A 27,150-nucleotide genomic window follows, 5' to 3' on the forward strand; every position below is an offset into this window, starting at 1 on the left:
TCCTCACTCCAACCTGCTACCATATCATTTTAACTACTTTTAGTCCCGTTTCAACGCAGATTTTGGCAAGTACAGTGAAATTGTCAAGTAAATGTAGCATTAAGAATATTTTGGGTCGGAATGGCATAATACAGACTACCACCAGGCAGTTCTCAATAGCTAATTCTGTGCAGTTATGTCTTCCTTTTTAAAGCTACCCTACTGTGGTATCATTTCTTTTTATTTTCTTGCATCAGCACGGCTATGAGTAAAAAGAAAATCCGTAACATGCTCAGAAATTTTAGAATCAAGGTGGGGCTTAAAAGCTTAAAATGAACAACGACTGTCAACAGCAAGACTCTGTTGTACAGAGTCGATAAAGCAGGCCCCATCACTACAGACACATGCAATGATCAAACATTTCATGTATATATCTACTGTATATATTTAAAAAGTGCACAGAAAATCTAGAAATGACAAAAAATTTGAAAAAGCCAATAAAATATTAGTTACTATTAACATAACAAAATCTGAAACGACAATTGACAGGGAGTATATATGAAATGAAAACCAATTGTCACTTATGTCCTATGCGGTCAGCTGGGACCATCACTTGATAAATAAACCAAGATAAGTTAGCAATGCTCAAAATATTTAAAATATGCATATGGATCTCACATGACGAAGGAAGTTGAAAATTTTTAATTTTCCAAATAAATTCCTAGTACTCGAAGTATTGTTGCAATAGTATAATAAAAAATAACAATTAATTGCTCTTGAAAAATTGAATACATAAATATAATTTTGCAATTGCTTTGCGTTATATTTTCGAGATACCATAATTAAATCAAAATTCCACAATATTGAGGGCTTGAATAATATAATACTGCTGTAATTTGTAATAATGGCACAACGAACTTGAAACAGGCATGGTAGAAGAAACGCGTTTGGAAGAATACTTAGAAAAAAATAATGTAGAAAATATTGGCAAAAGAAATGGAATCTTATGATAATTATAAATTTTAGAGGGCGTTCAAAAATCGGCCGCGTTGGATTTGAGGTTTGAAAAAACTAACCAGGGAATCAGACAAGAATTTTTTTCATACAGGTAGTATATGTCCAAAGCGCTTGTCTAAAAGTTAAATAACTATTCAGTACACAATCATTTGGAACAATTTAAATTAAAAACAAAATAAATTATGTTTCACTCAGAAAATGATACGAGGCGTTGTTTGGTCACAATAGCGCCCAGAATTATGAAGCTGATTTTTCCTACACACTTCCAATAATGGCGGCTGCAATAGCCAAAGGTGCTGCCGTGGCAATCGTGGATAGTGTGTTAGTAGCTGAGGACGTAGTCGTCATTTGTTCATTCGGTACCGTCGAGGTAATATCGGTTTTTGGTTCGGCTGAAAAAACAAACAAACAAAAAAACTTTATTGACAACGTGGTACTTTTAGATAAGGATGTTCGTCATTTTTCTCATTACATTTTTTTTAATAATTGCAAGAAGTGATATTTTTGGAAGTAGTGTATTCAAAAATTTACAATTTCGATTTATATACCTTTTATTATAAAATACGGAAATCCGAATATATCAAAATCCGTCCTATATCGAAGACTTAAAGTAGGTAGCTTACCGGTCAGTTTTTCGCCATATCTGTCCAATAAAACCATGTCAACACCGTTCGTCCATCCGAAACCAGCTTGTACGTCATATTCACCACCTGCACCCGGTACACCGTCATCACGTGTGACAATGTACTGTAAAACAGACCAAATTTTAAAAATCGTTTTACATTCTGTGTGTAAAGTTAAGAAACGCCGACAAGTACATATTCTGAATAAATGGATTGAAAGTGAACTATTGCTTATATAGTATGCCTCACTTATACTGTTTATATAAATACTTCATTTGTGGCTTCCTAAATAATGGTGGTTTATATACATTTTTGTATAAATCCAACAGTCAGTTTTTAAAATTTAAAAATCGTATAATATGTTATTAGTTAAAATTTCAAACTTTTATTATTTTGGCGTGTTTCACTATGTCCTACCAAGTACTAGTATATTCAAATGGCCGCAAGCTTCGGTTCCTGTCCTATAAATATCACCCGCTCTATTACACTATCGGGTGAGGTGGCAGCACCAATGGACTGTACAAGACCCTTATTTTCCGCCTGTATCAGCTTAAAGACAATCTTGTTTATCTTTGCTCGAATTGGTGAAAGTGACAAAAATATTCAAATCTACCTTTTCGAACATCCATTGTTCTTCTGAAATATTGTAACCCCTCCAATTTGTAGTGATCCATTTCTGTGCCTGATCGAACGCTTCAGTTTGAAGTTCAGTCACATCGCTATTCGCCATTCCTTCTATGATCATGTGCTAAATGGAGTTACAGAAATTTTTATTATTTAATTCGGCCGGGCCATGCAATATCGGAATCGAGGGCCCACGATATAGGATTAGCAACATGTCGACAGAAATATGTTCCAGCGTTGCTGAAATATAGCAGTTGTCTTCAGATTAATACAAAACCATATGAAAACGGGACTCAAAAATGTCATGTCCCACTTGTCTCACACTTCCCCCCTTCAGCACATTTTTCCCACAGTTCTGAGTTAGGGTAGATATGTAGTATGAGGCAAATGGTTAAAGTAAGCAAATGAAGTAAATTGTTATGTTTCGGGTTAGGATAGATATAATACTTTGGAAGGTAAAGTATTCAAATAAAATAAGCTTCATATAATTAGGACAAGTGGGACACAATATTCTGAGCCATCCTGTAAAAAATAATTGAGGCGTTGGGAGGTAAAGAGATAATTCTACTCACCACCAATGGAGGCCAGGCATTCGGAAAGTCCCACTGTTCTCCACTTTCGTTGAGAGAAGTTGGAATTCCACCAGGAAAATCTAACACAGACGTTCCGTCTTTGTGCAAAGTAGATTTTAAGTATTGATGAAGTCTTTGTTCACGAGTTTGTACGCTGATTGAATCAGGATAACATTTGGTCCACAATGGATTGACATTTGATGCAAAATATTGTCTAGAAGAAAAATTTATTCATAAAGAAACGTGATTAATCCGCATAATTACTCGATTTATTCCAAAAAAACGAAAAGTGCAAAGGCAGCATTGCGTGTGTTGAAACTTGTATAAAATGATGTTATAAAATATTAAAGTTCACACCATAACCAAAATGAATAAGCGTGCACTATTTTATGAAACGGTGTTATCTCAGATATACTCAAATTGTATAATCATCGTATAATCAAATCACAATTTCAGAATTACATGACCTTTATAACAATTTGAACGTCACACTTCATCTATTGATCCATCTGTCGATAATGCAAATTCTGAACTCGGTTTACACGCTTCAAAATTTAACGACTTAAACTTTTTGTTCGAGCGGCGCCAAATCAGGAGAAAGAACACACGGCTCACTTACACGAAATTAATTCTGCTTTTAAATAAAACTCAATTTCGTGATCGTAAATGTGTACTTCATGCTTGCGTGACAGAAAGTAAACGACATAGAAAGGTAAAATGAATTTTTTGATTCATATACACAGCATTTGAAAAAGGAAACAATAAAACATTTATAATAAATACAATATGTAAAATATTCAATTGTAGTTTAGTTGTTTAATACAATTCTGTTAATTTTCGCGACGCACTTGACAACTCGACGCGGCGTAACTTTTTGAAACCGTTGCCCCTAGCCACCAGGAATAAAATAACAATAAATTTACTGACCTATTATGTGCTTTTTGAGATATTAAATAATCGTAATAAACACCATCTTCTTCGTTCCATAATATTTTTTCAATTGCTTCTCGGCGAACGTCGTACGCTGTCATGTACTTCTCCGATTCTGTGTTGTTACCTGAGATTGTGTTATATACATATTTAGCGTATATTAACGGAAAAATACAAAAAAAAGTTCGTCACTGACTAATCAAATTTTCTTGTGTAAGGTTGTAAAAAAGGGCTTAGACCAAAAATTGCCATTTTAATATCGTGACCAGTCGACCAATTTCCTTGAGAAAATAATAATTTTTGCTCATCAAGGTTTTTAAATTTTCATTTATCTTCAGCCACACTGTTAAAAAAATTAGTAAATATACTAATTTTTCTAGTAAATTTTTACTAATTTTTCGTTGAATTTTACTTTCTACAAGAGTATTTTATTGAAATCACGTGACTTGCTTAGCTGAGCCAATCAGGGTGCTTGTTTGTTAATAGTTTACTAATGAATAGTAATTTCACTGATCAGTTAGTAATTAATATAACAGAAAAATAGTAAAAAGATTAGTATACTTGGAAAAAGTAAAAAAATCTAAGATCCTCTAATTTATGAGTAACTATTCTTTCCAATAAACGAATTTATCTACCTACGCATGCGATATAGTCACGAAGCAAATTTAAAGACTCCTTTAGAATTTCATCTAAATTTTGCTCTGGGTATTAATTTGAATTAATTTTATTCTAAAATTATTTTGGTTCATCACCCAAAAATTCTGATTGTTTTGCTATTGCATTAGACAAGATAAGATATTGTTTTTATATATTATTTTTCCGGAAGTAAGCGGACCTATTTGTCCAAAAATTCATCCGCAAAAACTCCACGAGGCAGGTTGCGTGCGCAGCATTTTTGATTTCGAGTTTCCTTGCCCATCTCGGCTGGGACGCTAAGCTGTTTGGGAGCTCAGCATCGGTTGCGTGCGTATGAAAACTGAACGCGGTACGTATGTTAAGTATGCAATAGCGTGAGTCTGAGTTTGATGATTGTGTTAGCAACGGTCTGTACGGTAGCTGCGAATTTACCACGGGTAGTGGTCTGAATATTGAGGTACCGGTACTGGTACTTTTTGCAGAGATCAAAGTGTCCTATATTTTAATCCTTCTCTTTCCGGTCATAGGTCATTTAGTACCGGTAATGTGCCAATTATGACATCACTCAAATGTCACGTGCCTGTAGCCCGCGCTTTTTCTGGTTCAGGAATTAGGACTCGGTAAGCGAGGCTCTTTGTCGTTAGTGGATGTTTATTTTAGGCGGTTGGTTTTTGTAGCTTTTCATGCGTTAATTGAGCATGTTTGTGTTACAGTAGTAGACTTGTAGTTGGTAGACCAAAATATTCTTTAAATACCGTGTACATCAGCATCTAATGGTACCGGTACCGTAGCCTACCTGTATACAGCGACATGCTTACACACTGCGTTAGTTTCGCCGTCTTACCGGTACCGGTATATATCGACGACCAAGAGTAAAAATCTGAATTGGCTATTTCAGTATTTGTTTCGGAATAGATGTAACTTACCGGTAGCCTATGGTGATAGGATACGTTCAAACGTTACAAGTCAGTGGCAACAATAGGTACGGTACCGGTAACAGACAGATGAATTCAACTATACCTACAAAGTCTACAAGGCGGCCATCTTGTTCGGAACGTATTTGGCGATTTCACAATTTACACTGTATTATTTGACTGTTTTTAAGCGTTTTAGCAGGGTTCTTGGTGTTTTTTGACGGTTTTTCACTGTTTTTAAGCGTTTTAGCAGGGTTCTTGGTGTTTTTTTACGGTTTTTCACTGTTTTTAAGGGTTATAGCAGGGTTCTTGGTGTTTTTTTACGGTTGTTCACTGTTTTTAAGCGTTTTAGCAGGATTCTTGGTGTTTTTTGACGGGTTTTCACTGTTTTTAGGCGTTTTAGCAGGGTTCTTGGTGTTTTTTTGACGGTTTTTCACTGTTTTTAAGCGTTTTAGCAGGGTTCTTGGTGTTTTTTGACGGTTGGTCACTGTTTTTAAGCGTTTAGCAGGGTTCTGGGTGTTTTTTGACGGTTTTTCACTGTTTTTAAGCGTTTTAGCAGGCATTATTATTTAGAACATTGAAATATTCAACCAATAAGAAAATTTCTGAATTTATAAGTTCTTCAAAATCGGAATCAAAGAGTCTGAAAACTGAATTACCAAAATCGACTGGGGTGGTCACGTTGATCGCCTATTATTTCGGAGAAAACCTAAACCAAATATTTAAGTGTTTCCAGGTAGGCTATGTTCTATGCTTTTTTTGTGTAAAGTACTTTTTTTGAAAGTTTTTGCATCAAGAGTAATGTAACTTCTGCACAACACTGTTCGTATAAAGTTTTGTGAGCCGACTGCAAATTAATTGGAAACTAACTGCATGATAGTGGTTAACGGAATTTTTTTGCATATACATTCACTACTTTGCCTATTTTCAGAAAGAAACCACTTTTTCCCAGATATTAAAAGATATTCCAAAATCTCCATTTATTGCTTGCATAGGTAAGTGTTAGAGGTGAGCGATGTAATTGTGAATATCGGGAACAATTTCGAAAAATGATATGATAGCTGTTTTCCTGTGATTAATTCTGCGCAACTTTTTCAAAGGCCATTTTGTGTCGCCATATACTTCTCAGTTGTGATTATTATAAAATAATATCACCAGCTTCTGTCATGCAACCTGCTTTAACTGTTGCGTCACAGTATGCATTGCTTGAAATATGAAATATATTATTTCTGAAAGAACGTAATGCGCATCATAAGCCTCATCAATGTAATAAGTTCTCCCTTCGTTTTATCAGTGTTGCGCTTGCTATCAACGGTGAGTGAAAATAAGAACAAATCCATGTCTGCTATGTTAGATATATAGCCAAAGCCAATTTGGAGATGATCGCACTATTATACAATTAATAATTGTGTAATTGCATATTATCAAAAAAATCACTAATCATCCACCTCTAGTAAGTGTATTTGTTATTAGTTGGCTTTAGAAGTTGAGATAATAAGATTAATCAACCTGTCGAGTGACTTTCACTTTATTCATAAGCCTATAGATTCGAAGCTAAAGTTTACAATCTTGTGTTTCAGGTAACACGGTAGCGACTGCTGAGACTTTTTACGTCATCGCTGAACGAGAAGTGGTGTGTTCCTGTAGATCGTTTTTTGAAGCGGTAGCTTTTCAGTTTGCTTCGTTCTATGTTTTCAACATAGAATATCCAAAGAAGGCCTTGCTGACGTTTGATTTTATTCAGAGGTAAGAAAAAATGTGCTAGTCTACAGTGCTGATATAATTCTTGCTGTTGGCACAATGTACACGTTGTTGACGAATTACCTGTTTCTTCTGTCATGTAGTGTTATTTGATGACATACAATACAAAAAATGGGTTGTGAAAAGGAAATATGTGACTGGACTTGCACAAACTCATGGTGTCCATATCCTGGGGACTGGGCCATAAGTGGGGCTGAGAATAATTTAATTAGTTAAACAGTTTTGACTGGCGGTACCACACATGTTTCCTCCTAATCTAATATGTTTTACATCCATATGTGAAAAATGAACTCACAACAATCCTATTTTAGTGAACTTCAATTTCAAACGATGTCACTGTGCTCTCCATTTTGTAGCAGGAAATTTTTGATATATTTGCAAAAAATCATTACTAATGACAGAAATTAATACAATATTTTTCAATTGCTGCATTTGCAATCGAATGTCAACGAGCGGATGAGCCTATTGCGATTTGCGACAACTGGAGGCTAGGAGGATCTGGTGCTTCTTGGTTTAGCAATTGCATTCCTGGCCCACTGACAGTTTTTTGTTTATCCCTTGGCAAGGCACGATACATTATAAATACCTGACATTTTTACTATTTTTGTCCAGTGTTTGTGTTTTTACTATTTTGGTGGTGAGATGACAGGACGTTTTCCAAATTTCATATGTGAAACCTATTCGCCATTTAAGTTCGGTCTTTTTTCAGGTTCTTCGGTGACATAAACCCCAGAGGCACTAAGTCGAAAAAAAGTAAAGGCAAAGACGTTCATGCAAAAGTAATCGGCCTTGCAAGAAGAGTGAATCTATCACAGGCGTTATATGTGCCGTTGTTAGAAATTGATGTTTAAGTAAACTTTGGTGGTGTTACTGCAGCTTACATCACTTTTGACCAGGGGTGAAAACTCGATCAAATTTTCACATGCCTTTGATCGAGTTTCTCAAGTTCGAGTTCATTACCCTGGTCAGGGGTTTGAGTTCATGTATTTGATAGAGTTTTTCGAAGTTCGAGTTCGCAGCCCTGCTTTTGGCTGATCGATTGATTTGATAAAAAATGATTTAGCTGTGTGTTGGGTGTGAAGTCTGGATAATTTTAAACAAACTCTGCTCCGTAATCTTCTTCAACCACAAAATTTCTGGCTTCCACTCATGACTATCAACTCCCACATTTGCAAATATATGACTCCGTCTTCTGCTCAAGACTCTTTCAAAATATGAATTAAAACTCTTGACTCCCTGATCTTATAAGATTTGACTGCTGCTATGCTAGCTGCTTTAGTGTAACTTTTTGTCCAGTTTTATCAATTTTAACATTTTCGAATTTGCAACTTCTGCAAACTCTGCTCCTAGCTCATGAGCTTTAAAAATGTCCAGTCAAACTCTATTCATAAGTGTGGATAAACTCCGACTATGATTAACTCTATAGACTCCGCAAGCTTCAAAATTTAGAACTCCCACTCGTGCTCCTACCAAAATCCTCAAACTCCCGCTCTTCGACTTCACGCCCCTTGAAATCTTATCTTGAAAATTATCTTGCATAATTAACTTTAGAATTTGTCATCTTTGAAACTCTTGCCATAGCTACAAAATAGGTTGCATGATATTTCCCAAAATTTTCATTTTGAAACATTATAATCAGAGTAAAGTGCAAAAAATCGTGAAATTCTTACAATAGTCTCGTTATTATGTCACGTTTGCCAGCGTCTCATAGCCTGGTATCCAGAAATTTGATTTCAAAATAAGTTTGTCAACTAAACAACCCAGTCCTAAAACGTTTTCTTGTTTGACTTTATTTGGATCTATTGAGATAAATAAATAGACCTCGAAATGTATAGACCAGATTTCTAACAAGTGCCAATAGAAACTCGATTTTGATCCATTACATACAGAATTCCTATGTCCTACAAGAACTTGTGCCCTCATTTTATTGCATGGATAGCCTTCAACGTCTCCTAATAGGTGTTTAAATTTGACTGTAGACCATATATTTTCTGAAATTTCTTTCGAAACTGTTTTACAAGCCTTAAAGGCGTTCAGTGTGTATTTATGGTTTTATAAAAATATCAATTGTAATAAAATGATTTTCGTTTCCAGAATCTCGTTTTTTTTTATTTTAACTGTAATATGTGTGTTTACTGTTGTGTCGTGCTAGTAAATAGCTTTGCTACTCTCGTAGTGGTTCGGTCATCGCGAGTGAGAAATTACCATCATGCTAGTATTGTATGGTACTACTGTCGGGTAAGGTAGCTGCCATCGAGATAGTAATTTTATTTACTATTTTAAGGTAAAAAATATTACTACTGGTGGGTAGGTTTACTGCCGTCAAAAAGTAGTATTTTTTACAGTTTTATAGTAATTTTTGCTACCATCAATCTATGTAAATTTACTAAAAATACTGTTCATAATACTACTGATAGGGCCTGTAAATTTTTTTACATGGGGCCAGTACTTTTGCTGCCATTTTTTTTTAGTAAATTTGGAAAAAAAAATTTAACAGTGCAGTTGAATTCACACCCTTACTTGCTGACGACCATGTGGCAAGTTTCAAACAGTTTCTGTCTTAAAGGTTTATATTTGTTAATAATGGTTAGTTTTTCCTTCAGTTTTTACCTAATATGGAGTTGAAGTCCGCCAACGCTTTTTCTACAGCTGCCAAAATGCTGTTCAAATCAACCGGTACAATATCTCTTGTTCGGAGATTTCGCAGTAATTCAGTATCGTTACCGTAACACGAACCTGATAAAAAAAAAATCCTGTTGTAGCAAGACAGCTTTAAAAGCTCTACTATCTTGGTTAGTGCAACAAAGGCTAAGTCGTTCCATATCATTAGAATTTAAATGTAATGCTCTACCTGTCCATCGCGATGAAAAATCCCAGCCAGATTCGCAAGCCGATGTCATGTGACTCATGAGTTCAGCACCAGCGGCTGAAATAAAATAAATCGTTATAACAAGCGGATTTGAATAGTTACGCTTTTAAATAAATTCAGTATACTGCCGAAAAAATAGTAAGTTTAAATATAATTGAAAATATATCCAAATATCATTATACAAATTTGGGTCGGTAAATACCAAAGTGGCAAATACAAAAATCAATATGATTGTAAATTGAATCTTTTACAATGCAACCGAATTGTTTATATACTGAACACACCTTCATCAAGCCCCAGGGTTAAATTATAATCTTCTCTGTACGATTCAGGTCTAGGTTGATTTACATCAGATGCATATCTGTTCAATACATGAGAATTTCCCGCATTATCTTCAACTATTACATTTCTTTGGGTCATCCAGAAATCGTATTCACGTTTTAGAGTAGGAAGGGCTTCGACAAGAAAGTCGGTGTCGCCTGTAAAACAAATAATAGAAAGGGATTAGTTGTAAAAAATGATATAGGAATGATGGTAAATGTCGATGATTAGGTGTTCGAGATTTTTTCTTAAAAAATATTGCCCGAAGCAAGGTCACACATACAGTCACTCGGAAAAAGTAGAGACACGGTATTAGGTTACATGCGGCCACTAAAATGCAAAAAGCTAATAAAACTATATATATTTATTATAGTGCAGTGCATGTCAGAATATTGAGATCGCCAAAAGGCATTTCAGAAATAAGTAGAGAATTGGGTATATACTATGTCATATCGAAATGACTATTTATGTCAATAACAATAGCCATATATTCAACGTGTATGACCAGCGATTGAGTCGATAAGATAAAAAGATAAGATGAGAAGATAAAAATTATCTTTACCTGTTTTATTAAAATATTCGCGGACCATGAGCGTCAAAAATGGAGGCTGACTTCTTCTTGTGTAATAGATTCGACCTCCGTTCGGTACAAAACCATATTTGTTTACCAAATCAAGAAAATTGTGTATAGAACCTTTCACAGTGTCGAACATTTCGCTCAATAAAAGACCACGAATTATCCAATAATTATCCCTGGAAATATGAAAAAATCAAGTAAATATCATTGAAATAACGTGTTCTCCTTGACATGCATTCTTCTCGAATAACAGAATTTTGCCAATGTACCAACTACCAATTCGTAAGTAAAAAAATCGTGATGTAGGCTAAGTTTTTGAAGTTATTGCCGACTTTTTCGATGAATACGAGGTAAATAGCATTACCATTTACCAATTCAAGTTTTCTATTTTTAAACTGAAATTGCCGTACAAAGTTTACTACGAAGTTCATATAATTTCAAAACCAAGTGGGCCTAAGAAACGAAAGTATCTATAAATCACTAGGTTAGCTCTATGAAACCAATGTGTCACGGGCACAACCACAATCAAATGTTCGCCTATTCGCTACTTTGAATTAAATGTGCAGGCAACGTCAGTTAAAACAGACAATGACTAAAAGGCAAGTTAAAATTAAAGTACCAAATTACCAATAATAAAATTCTCGGAATCTTCCGCCTGGCACAATGATTGGATGTGAGGAGTAAATCATACTGTATAAATGATTGTTATTTTTAACATCGTCTTTAATTCTGCATCCGAGTTCTTTCCACAATTTATTAAGATGAGAAGCCCATGATTTGAGACGATCGTCTGCTATGGATTCAAGGAAGACAGGCCTGTGTAATAACGTAAAACGAATGAATAATTTTTGCATTGGACAGTAGTTTTTAATTGCCCAGCCTTATAAATTACCAGGGCGCATGGCTATTAATTACAATCTTCTTTTCAATCGAATATAGGCCAAAAGTTAAATTAATCAATATCTTCTGGTTGGTGCATGATTCTAGTCTTAAAATGAAGTTTTTGGCCTTTCATATTGTATTAAAGCGACAAAGTTTAGCATCTGTTTTTCTTGCACCGCAAAAAGCAACAGAAAATCAGATTTACGTTTCTGTCCAATCTTGCGGCGTCCATTTTTCGAGTTCCAAAGAAGTGTCGTCTTCTAATTTACCGACAGGCTCAAAATTAGCGTTAACAAAACTGGTCATTTCTGCGTCAGTTGGATTTCCCCCAGTTCGGTTTTGAAGGTCGTCAAATTCTTGTAGAATTATATCTGAGTACAAAAATGTATTTATTAGGTATTTTTGCTATTTATGCGCAGCGTGAACAGGGTGAAAACAGTGCCCAATTATCAGTCTTCATTTCATTTCGGTATTCATTTCAAAAATGTATTCTCACAATAACTAAATACTGTATTTCAACAAGTGAAAATCAAGTCGATTTTACGATATGGGTATTTAATAGAAATAAATTTTCATATTCAAAAAAATTAAAAAGTGAACAAAACAAAAAAACAAACGTTTACCTGATGTGTTCTTCATTTTCATATCGACAAATGTTTTCGAATCCTTCTCAATATGAGCAAACTGAGCACTCGACAAAAGAGGTCCATAGCAGTAGATTTCGCTGCAAGCAAACAAAACTTTGATAAAATATTTGAGTTCGACTGAATAACAACCAATATAGAGTATGGCAGATGCGTTAAAGTCGAGCCTCAGACCATCCCTAGAAATACCGTTAAACGGGAAAGGATAATCAAATTTTAAAATTCTGTTCGGCATAAATGATATTAAAGTCGGAATAAATAACATAGGAAAAATAACAATGTTACATAGTTGTGGTGGATCGTAATCGACTGTATAAAAATGGCCTATTTCGACAAATACTGGCGAAATAATAATACATATATAAAACAAATTCGGTCATTTTGAAAAGATAAATGCAGATTGGGTATAAAAAATTCGATTGTCTATTATCATCTGGTTTCTTGCACGATTCAGTTTATTTTCTGAGAATCAATAACGAGCACTATAACCTATATATCGTAATTTAATTTATATACATATATTACAACATCAAGTCCGTCACGTTTCAAATTTATAAAATAAATTCAAGTATATTTCGCGGAACATCGAAAAGGAACAAGGCCTCATCATTAGTTATATGTAAATGTGATTAAACTAGTCCTATCTTCTAAAGTACGACTAATGGCAAATTTGTGCCTAATGTTGGCGCGGTCGATATTTTTATAACTTTTGATAAGGTGTAACGTAACTAACGTGTTTTAAAAATCATGAGTCTCAAAATAGCAACATTAAAATTCCTCATTAAAAACAAAAATTAAAAACGTTTATTTCTCAGGCTATCCAAATAATTTGCTCTAAGGTTAGAACAAGTGGAAATAATAATTTACGAAAAATAGGATTCAAATAATCATAGTTACTGATTTCGTGTTTTGTCATTTTCCAATGTAAAGCATGCACATCTGTGACAGTTATAATGTATCTGTATATATACTATACCTATTTAAAGTATTGGGAATTTAAATACTGTACATATATGCCACTACAAAATTATTGGAATATGCGAATTCCTCCTATAGCCATACCAAAACTTAAGTGGCGATTTCAGGCACAAGATTCAACTTCACATTCGCAATATTTTGTTTTACATTCTCACAGATTACTACTGCAGACACGTAAATGAACGATGAAATTCAAATACCCACTGTGACTGGACCACTCGATTTAAAAACTCACATTTATCTCAACAGACCGTGGATAAAGACAATGAATCTAATCTAGCCGGCAAAAATTGTGAGAAACAGGTCTATACAATACTACTTGAAAAGGCAGTAATATTATAAATACAATAAAATTGAAAAAGGAAGTCATTTTATACATTTCGAAGTAATTTTCCCATTTCGCCTACCCATAACGTTCTTTTTCGTCTATCGGCGTATAACATTCCACCCTTTTTGATTTACTGGACGGGACATTATTGTTGGCGAAATCTTCGACAAGACATTGAAGACGACAAAATAGCTTTTTCCGTCGCCCAGCATCCTTGCTTTCACTGTATATTTCCTCAGTTTCAGAAAGCAAAAAATTCATATCTGTTTCTTTGAGCTGTAGCGACTTCGCGAAATATTTATCAGATTCAGAGTCACCAATGATCAAATTATCGCTTTGCTCACAATCGACCGTAACCTCGCTCATCATTGAGTTCACTGCGGGGTCGATTAATAACGTTATTTTCGTACCACCACTCATAATTTCGGCAGTACTAACTTTTCGATATAATAAAGCAATATAATCTATAAATTCTGCAAATTAAAATCCACTTTTACACATATTGTCAGTTTATTATCTTCTTAGCTTAACACTACGTACGTCAATTCCTATCACGAACGTTCCATGAATATACTACGGTAAGTAAAATACGTGTATTACCTTGTTTCTAAACTCGTATCTATTTATAAGTTCGGCTAGTTTAATACATTAAGTTTTTACATTCACAAAATCAAGGCACCTGAAGCGTAAGATATATTATGACGCAATACAATATAAATTTTCGTTTTTTTTTCAAGTTATGATAACAAAAAAAATGAGTCGTCTTATTCAGTCAAGCAATCAGGTTAATATGACAGTACAATACTCCTTTACATGTAGTTGAGCAATAAACGGAGAGAAGAATCCATGTCCGAAAACAACGAATTCGTACATAAGTTATAAAGTAATAAGATTTCTTGAAGAAACTTTAAAGTAGGATCGAATACAACAACTAAACCAATTATATGCAGATTCATCAGAATATTTTTCAAAAAAATTTACTATGGAAATCCTTAATACGAACACAAAATCTTGTTCACGCCGTATCCCACATATTATACTACATACCAGTTATCGCTTGAGTTTACCCTTTTCTAACATACTTTATGAACGTCTGCTGTGCTGAATAATAAAATTTATTACATCGATAAACTGCACCGCAATAACTAGGTCACACTGGTAGTGGTAACTACTAAATTCGATGTGCCATCCGAAGCTAAGATACGAACATATGTAGTAAATATCCCTTTACGTTGCGCTCTCTTTTTTCAAACTAGATAACCAGCAATACCTTGATTATGTAATATGTCTCTCTCGATCCCGCGAAAGATGGTAAACTGACAAACCTCCAGAATTAACCAATCACGACGCCGCTTATTCAACTCGCATAGCAAACCCCAACTAAATATGGATTGTCGAAACCTGCCTAGAAATGACGCGTCATAATGAAGCTAACGAACGGTTACCGGAGCAGACCGGATTGAAACCGGTTATAAAATAATCTTTGGAACCTTTAAAAGGAATTATGGTCGTTTACGAGAATAAATGTGGCGAGTCAAAGTACTTAGGGATAAAGCAAGATATCGGCCCAGGCAGCCAAATGTTGCCTCCTACATTTCGCTATCTTAAAAGTAACCATTTTAGAATAAACTTCTGATCGTAAACGGTGGCGTGATTTTCAAAACAAAATTAATTCGAGGTGCGTGGCGGAGTGAGATTACCGTTATTGGCGTAATGTTTGTGACATAACAATCGAAATAACAGAGTTGCTCATCCAACCACAAAGACATAACGTCACTACTTATAAATAAACACAGATGGTGGTTATAAACAAACGGCTACTGGACGATCCATAAAAACGATCCTTATAGCAGGTTACGTTTGACAAAAAGGCAAATTCATAAATGTACATCTGCATATCAAAGTTTCAGACCGTGATTGTGCCACGTAATATGCAACGTCATGACTGTATGGCTGCCAAGGTTTATGGCAGGAAGCCAACTAATAAATTGACTATAATTATTTATACCATGCATATATATATATATATAGTAGAATTCATTGGCAGTTTTCCGATTTTAAAAAGGTCGTGAATCTCAATACGTACCTCAAAATTTCAAAAATTGCTTTCAATTAAAGATTTACATTTAAGTTTTGATGTTTAGAATTTTCAAGGGATTGTGAATAATAAGCGTGTCATCAGTCACTTAACTAAATGACTTGCCATTATACCATCAACACACGAATGTGTGAGAACTTCAAAATTATCAATTAAAAATAATTGAAAATTTCAGAATGACTCAATTCTAAATGTAGGAAAATTGCCGTAAATTGTCCGTGAAAGGCACACCCACCGGTTTTGACAGGTTTGAACCGGTTTGGGAAAATGTGATAATTCGTGATTTCAATAACGGATAATTGTCCAATGAAAAAATTAGCTTTGTAATATATGAAACCAAGAGTGGCAAGGCACGATGCTCTTGACATCAACGAGGCCAAGTTACAGGGATAATGAGATACGTCATATCCTAACGATGCCATTTTTGTTCAGACGTTTTATTTCTTTGAAATCTACGGCTAAGTTTATGTCCTTACAGTCTCTCGTCTGGCATGAAAAGCGGCTCAGCCAACGCAATTTGACGGGATGTGGGAAATATTTATTATACCAATACGATTACAAAACCCTTAATAAGGTTGTAATAATGATCTTTTTCCCAATTCCTGATTATTAAAGTTAACGATTTTGAACTTAACAAGGGTCTTTCTATATAGACTTCAGACACTCGGATCTCCGTATTATTATAGCTTTATTAACCACTAGCATTTGTATATTTGTCAATACACTAAATCCAAATTACAATAATTCCGATTAAGGGTGTAGGTGTTTAATTTGATTTTGTACGTGGGGGGTCAAGACCCAACTTAAAACGGCCCCTTTTCCCAGTTGGGTCTGAAAATTTAATTTGCTTACCAAATTACACTAAAATATTTAATATTATTAGTATTTGCATTGTCAAACGTACTAAGAAATTTGTGTTAATAAGTCGATGATTGCTATCAGATTATATTATATCAACATATTTTTTGCTGTTCGTTCGCCTCTGTAACATGCGCAATCGTGATAAAATTATAATGTTAATGTTATCAGCTTACCGTATAAATCATACCATATTTACACATTTTTCGGGTTCTGGTTTTAATGATAACATCATTATTCTCCAGGGAGCGAGACAGTTCAAGGTTCGTCTGAACTTAGATCGTAAACTTGTGACGTAAGAGGTGGCGTGACTGACACAGCGAACTTTGATCTAATCCAAGGGGGCGTGGCGGCGGAGGTTTACGTTTGTTTACAAGGTGTTTGTGTCGTGACAAACACAAAAATACGTCACGGCCCAACCAAGCGCAAATCCGTGACGTCACTACTTATAAACGCAGATGGTGCATATTTGTAAATCGATACTAAACGACCCATCAATAGATATATCGTGAGTGTGCTAGACTAGAACTTGTCGTAAAATGACTATGATCATAAAAACAAGAGAGCTATGCTCAAATATATGGAGACGCAGCGTCACCTAATGGCAATAATTTTGATGACATCATAGCAACAAAAAAAAGTAATAGCCTTCCGAAGAAAATTTTTATCTTTAACCACTGAAAATTTCAAAGCAATTGGTCAAGTAATCAAAGAGAAAAGCGATTTCTTCAAAACGTGTCAAAGAAGAACAACATAACAACAAAACGATCGTTATGTCCACTAAACGTGTCCAAAAACGATCAAGTCTTCACACAATGTTTAGTTTCTCTGTAGACAAATTTAACTTTGGAAATGTTAAAGTGTTTCCAAACACGATGAAAATTTACTAATGAGGTAGATACGTGTACAACATCTTTACGTTACGTCTGCAGCTGTGTACATACAATAATGAACAAATATTAATACCTGGTCAGTGTGAAAATATATTTTTGGAAACTTTGAAATGGAAACAAAAAACGTACCGCTTTTATTTCTATTTGTAAAACCACAACGCAGGAGTTTCGTATACGGTAGCTGAATTATAAGCGAATAATATATATATAAACAGCTGCCCTTTGTCACGATCATTCGTGTTTTCCGTTTGTTTTTTTTATGAGGCACTTGTGAACTCGCTAGTGTGAAACATTAATTATGAAGCGTAATCGGGCGCTGTGGGACGTGCTTGAAAACGGGACAAATCAGTTTGACTAACTGTGCATTCACGCAACATATTTCGTTACCTAGACAAGCTCAAATACGCCGCCTTAAGGTTCAGTCAGCAGACTACCACAATTATCGACTATATCGTGTACGAGAGCATTATATAATCTCTGATTATCTTGTCTTAATATCCTCAATATGCATGTAAAGTAAAAATACTAAACTAACAATGAAAAAAATTATTATAAAATTGTGATAAAATTATATACATACTAAAATCATTATAAGCAAATTTTTCACACATACTGTAATATCGTATCCGTATGACTAACACAGAATTATATTTTTTGAAGAAAAACATTTATATTTTTCCTAAATCAAAAATTTACCATATCAAATGTAAGTAATTTTCAACTTATTCAAATATTTGATTCATTTAAAAAAAATGGCTGAATTTATACCAAATAATACCATGTGATTGAAAAACTGTATATTGAAAATGCCCTATAACCATAATGAGACTACATATGCATGAAGTACTTCAAATACCAGACCTGAAAGGCTACTTCTGACAAAACTCCTACGAAAGGGCCTGTTCTTCCAAACAGACACCAGAGGCTCTTTTATTCAAAACCCTTCGGTAGGTAGGTAAGTAAGGCTCCCTTACTCATAAGCATAACTTTAACTCATAAGACTATCACATGCGAAAATGGCCTTGTTCAGCAGCTCAAATAAATAGATTTGAATAACAAAGATTGGGTGCAATATTTATATGAATGAAGATTTATTTCCTGCAGATCTAGATAATATACCAATCCATGATAGGCTATTTGAGATATACATTGTAAAGACCAAACATTAAACACAAGTGACTGTTAATAAAAAAGCACCACTCCAATAATCCATCCGTTACTACTTCCCACATCAATACATATAAAAACGAACTGGCAATCAGATATTTCTGCAACGAATACCGAAAAAGAGGCGACGGCCCAACACATGGATAAGTTTTTCAGCTACTGGTATTTCCTCTCCCCCAGGGCAAATATGAAAAATTTCATCCACAGAATTCTGTCTTAAGCGATGAGGTTTGTCGACAATTAAGCTCTTTATTATTTATAAAGTTGAAACTTACCTGTCACAAGGGTTAATAATCTGGGTATAACCTGCATTGAAAAACAGTGTTCCAAGTAATATACATTGCAGTGGAGTTCCTTTCTGAGATAACATACCAACGTTGAAAGAATAAGGATCTATAACTTGTATCAGGAACAGTACCTGCTGAAAACATAAAGAGAAAATTCAAAGAATCCCTATTAAGAATCAAATTTCGTATTGTGACAAGTATATGAAAATTGCCCATGCCCATATTTTTACTACAATGTATGTATTATCATAAAAAAAACTCATCATGTCTATTCACACACATCCAATGTATACATAACTGATTGATCCAATACAGCAATAGGTTTTTCAGATTTAAAAGCCAAGAGTATTTTTCAAGTACACCTCAAACTGAATTTATCAACTATATCTTGCTTTAAGAAAAAATGGCAACGGTAATACATTTTAGCATGACTATCCCTTAATAAAGCAATATTTCCTTACAAACCGCCCTAACACATTAGTCTTTTAGTTCTGCCTGCATGTAACTGTGTTGTACAGCGCATAGCAACTTGGGTCTATTATGTTGGCAGCATACTACACAATAGAAATGTTGTCGCATGGTAAACAGCTATTAGGACTTGGCAAACAATTGCATTATAGAAAGAAAGATAGCAATACTAATGTTTTAATTTGAAGAACTGCGCTCACAAACATAAGTTGTCAACAAACATAAGTTGACAAATATAACAGTTGACGTCAATTGAATTGCACATACCAATCGAACCATATCAAAAACATCCATGAATGACAGTTTGTTAAATATTGAATGGTTGGATCTCCATTCAATGAGGAAATATCAAATCTTGACATAGAAAATCGACAGTTACGCACAGTTGGACATTCCCATACCCAACATATACTGGTACCCATATGAAATCATAGTTTCACTATAGTATCTGCTTCGCTGACTTTCTTTCCATATTAGCATATTGAAGATATATACACAAGTATTATCATATTCTTGGATAAATACAAACTTAAGACGCTGTGAATCACCATGCAAATAAGATGTCCTCTGGTGAACATAAAATCCCTATCCTATAAGCAATTTCATCCTTATTCTACAATAAGTGCAATCTCAAAATTTTATGTAGCATGAAAGCAACTTCTTCATTGAAATTGGTTCAAATCCAGCCTATGCTTTCACTCCAAATTTAGCAGAATATATAATTAGAAGCAATAACTAAAGCAGAAAATCTATTGAAATGATGGACTATAGACTTCTTCATTAAACATATCAATTTTATTACATTAACTCCGCTAACTCAGGTAAGTAGTTCTCAAAAAAACATACAATGGTAATAGATGAGCAAATACTTACAAATATTGATAGTAGAAGTATGCATATTAGAAATATAGCGATGCATTTCTTGTAATGACACCTTCTTTTCAGCCTGCAGTTTATAATATTCATATAGGATTTTGACTGGAGACCATCCGTCTGTATTGAAATTCAAAATTTGTTATTGTATCTTAGTTGTATTAGTTACAAGTATGTGATATATTAAATATATATATAATGATAACCCATTACCATTAGCATAGAAAAATTCAGCTGTGCTACTACGATCTCCTATTACCAGTGCTTGTATCAAAATTTTAGTTTAAATTGCAGAATAGGAAGTCAACAGTTTAAGACAAAATGAAAAAAATACCAATATCTAGAAATAATTTACAAAGTGAAATATATTATTAGCTATCTTTATGTAAATATCATGGCATACTAAATAATTTGACATAAAAAATCGATGTGTAAGATATTTTGCGGAGAAATTAATTTATTTATTACGACTGATTACTACCAATTGCTACTGCACTTACAGTAGGAATTATAAGTCTATATTGATGCTTTTTCCATTGTAGCATCTCCATGGCTCAAATTTGGTTTATATTGATCTTCTGTCATTAAATTTCAACTTCATTTAATTCCACTATTGTAAAGAAAATTTCAGTCACAAATTGCCTGCAGGTGAAATGTGAGCTTTTCTTTACTTCTTTTTGTATTAACCATTTTCCTAAAAATAAGGATATGTTGACTATTCGCAAATTGATATATTTGAAAAAATTTCTTCTAAGTGCTGAATTGGGCCAAACCGTAGACTTGTATTGTAACAATATGTCTTTTCCATAATTTTGTGTAATGTAACTTACCGTCCGATATCTAGGTGCAATTTTTTTGCTAACTAATAAAATAATAGTATAAACTATAAATTAGACATGAAACATAACATTTCCAAAATTAAAAACTGAACATTAAAACCAGAATGGTACGGTAACCACGATAATTAAATGAGAGAAATTGCAATTTAAACATTTAACACTCACCTGTGCTCTATGGAGGGAGTCTACCGCCAAGGATGGGATACATCAGCAGCAACAAATAAGCGGAAGTCACGTTCGCGTTTGCCTGCCCTGCCAGCGGAAACATGTGAAGCAGGTGCCAAACAGCTGATCAATCTGAACATGTGACGACACTTGACTGTTTATATCAAAAGCAACAAGTGTGACGTTGTATGTGTTGTAAATCGACCTCAATGGATATTTTTATGAACATCAATTTCCTTGTTTATTTCCGTAACAATTACTAATCAGCAGTAAGTCAATATTGACGTAACAATTGAAATTTATTCAATCGCTCAGACACTTCTTTTGCTCAAACAGATATTGTAGGTAGTAGTATATATTTACGGTAGTATAGGTGTAAACATTGCATTGATTTCGCAGTTTTGCGTTTTATTTGTCAGTTTTCGGTTGTGTTTTCAAAAATTAGCTGTAAATTGAATAATTTACTTATCATTATGTCTTCAAAGAAGCTTCAGTTTAGACGTAATATTTAAAAATTATTCCCGGAATGCTAAAGTAAGTATTAGTACCTGTAAGCGTCATGTGGTAGCATATTTTTTTCATAAAAATAATGGTGTTGAACATTTAAACGAATTGTAAGCGCCTACTCTTTGGAACACTTGTTTTTTTGGGTTCAGGGTCAGGAAAACCGTAAGAGAAACGTCTAACGTCTGGTATTCTAACTGGCCGATGGTCTTCAGATCAGAACCATGGCTTAGTTAAACGACTGAGAGAATCATTTATAACGTTCGGGAGACCAGAGGAATGGGGGCCCTCAGTTCCCCTGTGGTAAAACACAAACTTTCTCTAAGGAGTCCGAAATAGAATCACGTCAGTTGCTAACCCCCTGTAAATTACATATCAGAATTGGGCGACAAAATCATCAAGCTAATGTTGGCCCATCAAGCATATTGTACGTATACAAGTTTTAGCGATCAATGTTGTTATACAGATTTTTTATTTACTCAAGCACAAGAGTATCTACTGCTGACTACTACTGATCAAATGTCAATGGACCTTTCCCCGAGCATCGACTTCTTTGTTTACTTCGTGACATTGGCCAATCAGCAAGATGCAAAAAGTGACGTAACAATGCTTTCTTTTCGCATCCGCTCAGACACTTTTTTCACTCAGACCAATGACCATATATATACTGTATGCTCATTGCTCAGACAGATTTTCAGGCGTGGTCGTAAACATTACCTCGTTTCCGCGTTTTTGAACTCTATTCATTAATTTTCAGTTGTGTTTCGGAAATTTAAATCAGATAATTCAAGGATTACTTTGTCTTCTTAGGAGTTTTAATTCAATTGCGGTAATAAAAAATTAGTGTAGAAATAGCTGTGATAGGCTGGGCTTTTACCGGTACTTTTAAAAAACAGATTGTTGTATGCGATGAATCATAATGATGGTTTGCAACACATACCCCATTTTACAGGCGCCAACTCGCGAAACCACTCTTAAAATAAGCCCCGAAAATTTTGCAATATTAAAGTATAGTAGTGGCGGCGCGTGGTCATTTTGACAACCGGGGCAAGCTACTGCGGGACCAAGTCACCCCCATCTACGGGGACAGGATGAGCGCTGTAAGTTCTCCCATCATTTTATGAGTATAAAAACCATTCCATCGGTAACAACCAATCGGCAAAAGCGACAATTTTTATCGATAAGAAAGTGTCTTTAAAACCGGTCCAAGTCAAGGGATTAATAAATATAGACATAGTTTATTTTGAAACCTCTTTCAAAAGGAAAGGCAATATTTACCCAGATAAATACAATGACATATTAACAGAAACTTCGGGAAAGCAGACAAAACCTAATATAAGGTTTAAAACGTTACTATGAAGAAAGGAAAGTTATGTAAAGATAAGGACATGCGTCGCTCACTCATAGATATATATGCTGCTAGACTTCTACTGCTTGAACATATATGCAACACGCCGCGGTTTCTTGGAAGCAAAATGCTCAATAACGCACTGATTAAAGTCATGCATCCCAGAAATAACGTCTCTGTGAATGGATAAAACAGCCAAGGAATTTAATCTATCTTGCTTCATTGTGTTTCTGAGATACGTTTTAATACGCTTCAGCGTGCTGAATGTTCGCTCTGCGTCGGCGGAAGAAATAGGCGTCGTCAAAATGATGCAGACGCCGCAAAGGTAGTTACTAGAGTGTTATCTATGAGGAACCCATAGAGAGCGCAAGTTGATGTGATGTTCAAAAAAGTTTGATTGGTTTATATACATCGCAATTCATTTTCCAATTTACCCACGTTTATCATGGGGTAAAATTTGGAGACAGTAGCCAACAAATGGATGGAAAATTGACGTGCAAATTTTGGGGTTCATCAAAGAGAACGCGGCAAGGTGTTCAGTGCGCAGACGATCGCCTATTTGATTCACCAGAATGTCACAGCATTCCTTTGCAGACAAAATCAAACGCTGCGTTGTTTGCCCGCGGCGTAAAGAAGCACTCCATGTGTCGTCGTATTTTATTGTTTCCCGGATACGAGATACAGCATCGCAGAAGTCTGAAATACATGACTACACAGACGCTCCATCCATTAGCCTTGACTGCAATGCACCGTATAATACATCCACGTGATAGAATATTGTGGAGAAAAAGGCGAGAAAAAATGAAAACTCACCATCTTCTAGCAGACGCTTTATACCTGCCCTAAACCTCCCTCACAGAGCGTTCGTCCCAAACCGGAGAGCTCTGAATGCCATTGAAACACTCAATGAGCTCAGACATAATTTCGGACACGCCCTGCACCACGTGTGATTGGAAGTTCAACGTGTTGGTGCACAAGCTGGGAGACGGCGGCTACATATCTGGCGAAGGAGGTCAGAGCGCTTCGGCAAAACGGAAAAAAATGAAGAAAACCCCGAAACATTTGCAAAAAATATACGGACGAGAGGGGTATCAAGACACATATTTTTAATAACGAGGTTAAATTGGTGTGCATAACAATGTAAAAAATGCGCATGAGGAAAATCTTCTTTTATATAAACTTGAACACCATGTTTCGACCCACTCATGACTGCCGCGCCGTCATAAGTTTGAGCTATCAATTTTGACTTCGCGTTGTAAGGCTGTAACACTTCTTTCAGTACAGCCGATATCCCGCAAGCCGTGCGATCAACGATTGGTACAAAGCTGTGAAATCTCTCGGTAGGTTTACCATCTTTCACAGACCGAAAAATCACGGCCAGTTGGGAAACGCACGTGATGTCAGTTGTCTCGTCAGACTGAATCGAAAGGAACTGGCAATTCTCAATTTCCAGAGCCAAATGTTGTAAATAAATTTTATACATTGAGTCGAGCAAATCATTTTGGATATCCTTAGATGTCCCTTTCGAAACAGTTGCGGCATCAAGATGATCTCTCAATACTGTATCTAGGGATGCGGTGTATTCCACCATATCCAAAAATACCCCTCTATTAGAAGAGCCAGCCCGTTCATCGTGCCCACGGAGGGACAGCTCGTGACAACCAATGAACTTCAAAACATCTATCATTCAACCGAGAACATGGCGGTTTTTCTCGACGTTTTGGTTGTGCCGACGAATAAAAACCGCGCGTCCTTCATCCAACTGTGCTGCAATATTAACATTTCCGAATGTTCGGTATTTTACTGCATTGTCCAGATGTTTCATAGAAGATTGATGATCCCTGGCACGCTCGGAAAGATGTTTAAGATCTCTAAAACCAAATTTACACCAACGTGAGTCACGGGCGGTAGCAAAAAGTAGGCAATAAAAACAAAAAAGTGCATTTTTGTCCTCGCTGTAACACAACCATTCGTGTTTTTTATAAGTTTCTGCGCAGAATGTACGCCGACGCTTTCCTCCGTCATGGGATTGTTCCAGTGAACAATTTTTTGGTTGATAAGGCCCAAGACGTTGTACCTCTAATTTTTGTTCCAGCGGCAGCTGCGAAAACGGAGTGCGAAGTAGTACATCAACCTTATTCATAATGAGGTCTATGCGAAGCCGGAAAGAAGGGAGGAGCTCAAAAGGAATGTGGAAAATCGAAAGCAAATGGACTAAAGGTCTCTAACTGATTCAAATAGCGAAACAAGCGACAAAAACGGAGGCGAGGAAACTATCAACTCTTCAAGCAACCAACGAACGAGAAGGAATGCGTGAATATGTCAACACGTTGTTGTAAGAAACGTCGGCATTGTGTCGTCATAATTTCGGGGCTAGCCCCGATCGGCCCCTATGATTTAGTAAAAGAAACAGAAAACAAACGAGACAAACGCGGCGAGTGGAAGATAAAAGAGAGAATACGATATACAATGAGCAGCCGGGGCAAAATCGGCGTCGCCCCGTCGACGTTCGGCGAAGGCTTTGCGAGCGAAAAATGAACCATGTCGGGAGAATATGGCTAGTGTAGACATTCTGTGCAACCGATATTGAGGTATTTTTCGAATATTTTTTAATATACCGAAAAAAATGCCCCGGTTGGCCCTATTGACGCGCCGCCACTAGTATAGAAATGATTTTTCGGGGTACAAAGGTCGGGGAAAGGTCCATTGAGCAGCGTGGCGCATTGTACTAATCGTTAAGAATGCGCTCGCCGCCGCACCTCAGATTACCTTGTGTGGGTTCGCAGGATCGAATCCCATGCGGGGTTACTTATATTCAAGAGAATTGCTGGACTCCTTGCCGGCGTATGGTGGTTCACGTAACCGCTGGTCGGTTACGGCTTCCTTCGTCGTCAAAGAACTGGATAACTAAACCCATATGTGGGCGCGGCGGTGTGGCTCAACGGGCTAAGCGTTAGGAATACGATCGCCACCGCACCTCTAATTACTCTGCGTGGGTTCGCAGGTTTGAATCCCATGCAGAGATGGTTATGTGCGAGAGGATTGCTGGACTCCTCGCCGTCGGTGGGTGGTTCACGTAACCGCTGGTCGGTTACGGCTTCCTCAACCACCAAGTCCATGCTTCCGAAAACAAACAATACAGTAAAACTAATCCCATACCCGACTTGGAATGGTAACCGGACGAGAGGCCGTGGTTCGCCATATGGATAAGCCGTCTTATCGGCTTTCCTCTCCCCTGGGATACATATGTAAATCCTATCCCTATCCTATATCCGAGATAGACTCGAAACCGTACTAGACGCACTGGTTTGCCGCCACATGATCCTATCGACTTTTCTCTCATTCGGGATAAATATATAAATCCTATTCCAAATATTCCTCGGCCGTGAACCTCTAGACTAGATTGAGATGCTTTTACATGCGACACGTGTATAAGGGAATTTTATATTCATATAGATACAAAAATTAATTGAAGGACTTTTTCATAGAGAATCTTAGTGTAAAGATCTTATGTAGAGGCCTTGCCATGTACAGATGTATGAGTGAAAGTAAAAAGTGCATGACCACAGCAATCAATTTAAAACAAATAGACTCGCACCTATCGATTTAAAATTTTATTCTCTGTTATGGAAACTGGCAACTGCTATGTCTCGTTCAAGAGTATTTTTCACAGCTTCAATCTAAAAAACATACATACCTCTTAAATTGTAAATAATTAATCATAAAAATTACAAAAACAAGAAATGTTAATGATTAAAGAAGCTTGACCATGTATGCTCCAATACCATGAATAAAGCTTTTGAATAAAGTTTGTAAGATTGGACAAAAAGCATTTAGATATCAGTGATCTTTTTGAGCACTAGCTTTCAATTTCCTCTTAACGGTTTTTTCGAATCTAATCCACATGAAATAAAAAATATATGTCGGTTCAACGATATGTCTGTATGTATCAACACAAGAAAACATAATCAACATTTGGATAAAGAAAAAATTGT

The 27,150-nt window shown here is 35.7% G+C and overlaps 1 protein-coding gene and 1 long non-coding RNA gene across 4 annotated transcripts; one reads left to right on the forward strand and one right to left on the reverse strand.

Moving 5' to 3' along the window:
• Window positions 1–399: 399 nt before the first annotated feature.
• On the reverse strand, window positions 400–21,535 carry LOC120326079 (trehalase-like). Of its 3 annotated transcripts, none has more exons than XM_039392307.2 (16): window positions 21,304–21,535; window positions 20,800–20,993; window positions 20,300–20,419; window positions 18,947–19,089; window positions 12,329–12,429; window positions 11,911–12,076; window positions 11,451–11,639; window positions 10,809–10,999; window positions 10,210–10,404; window positions 9,908–9,982; window positions 9,667–9,792; window positions 3,743–3,872; window positions 2,816–3,029; window positions 2,233–2,367; window positions 1,620–1,743; window positions 400–1,388 (listed from the first exon to the last, which is right to left on the reverse strand). In XM_039392307.2, the coding sequence occupies exons 2-16, from the start codon at window positions 20,848–20,850 to the stop codon at window positions 1,252–1,254; spliced, it is 2,097 nt and encodes a 698-aa protein (XP_039248241.2). In that variant the 5' UTR covers window positions 20,851–20,993; window positions 21,304–21,535; the 3' UTR covers window positions 400–1,251. The 3 variants fall into 3 exon arrangements, with proteins under 3 accessions (XP_039248241.2, XP_039248240.2, XP_039248239.2); XM_039392306.2 differs by having other exon boundaries at window positions 18,947–19,092; window positions 21,304–21,532; XM_039392305.2 differs by lacking the exons at window positions 18,947–19,089; window positions 20,300–20,419; window positions 20,800–20,993; window positions 21,304–21,535 and adding an exon at window positions 13,735–14,378.
• Window positions 5,785–9,152, forward strand: LOC144421924 (uncharacterized). The gene is made up of 4 exons (XR_013475045.1): window positions 5,785–6,031; window positions 6,227–6,290; window positions 6,876–7,041; window positions 7,766–9,152. It is a non-coding gene; the product is annotated as an uncharacterized LOC144421924 (long non-coding RNA).
• Window positions 21,536–27,150: the final 5,615 nt, after the last annotated feature.

This window comes from Styela clava, chromosome 4 (assembly GCF_964204865.1).
Source record: "Styela clava chromosome 4, kaStyClav1.hap1.2, whole genome shotgun sequence".
Classification (NCBI taxonomy): Eukaryota; Metazoa; Chordata; class Ascidiacea; order Stolidobranchia; family Styelidae; genus Styela; species Styela clava.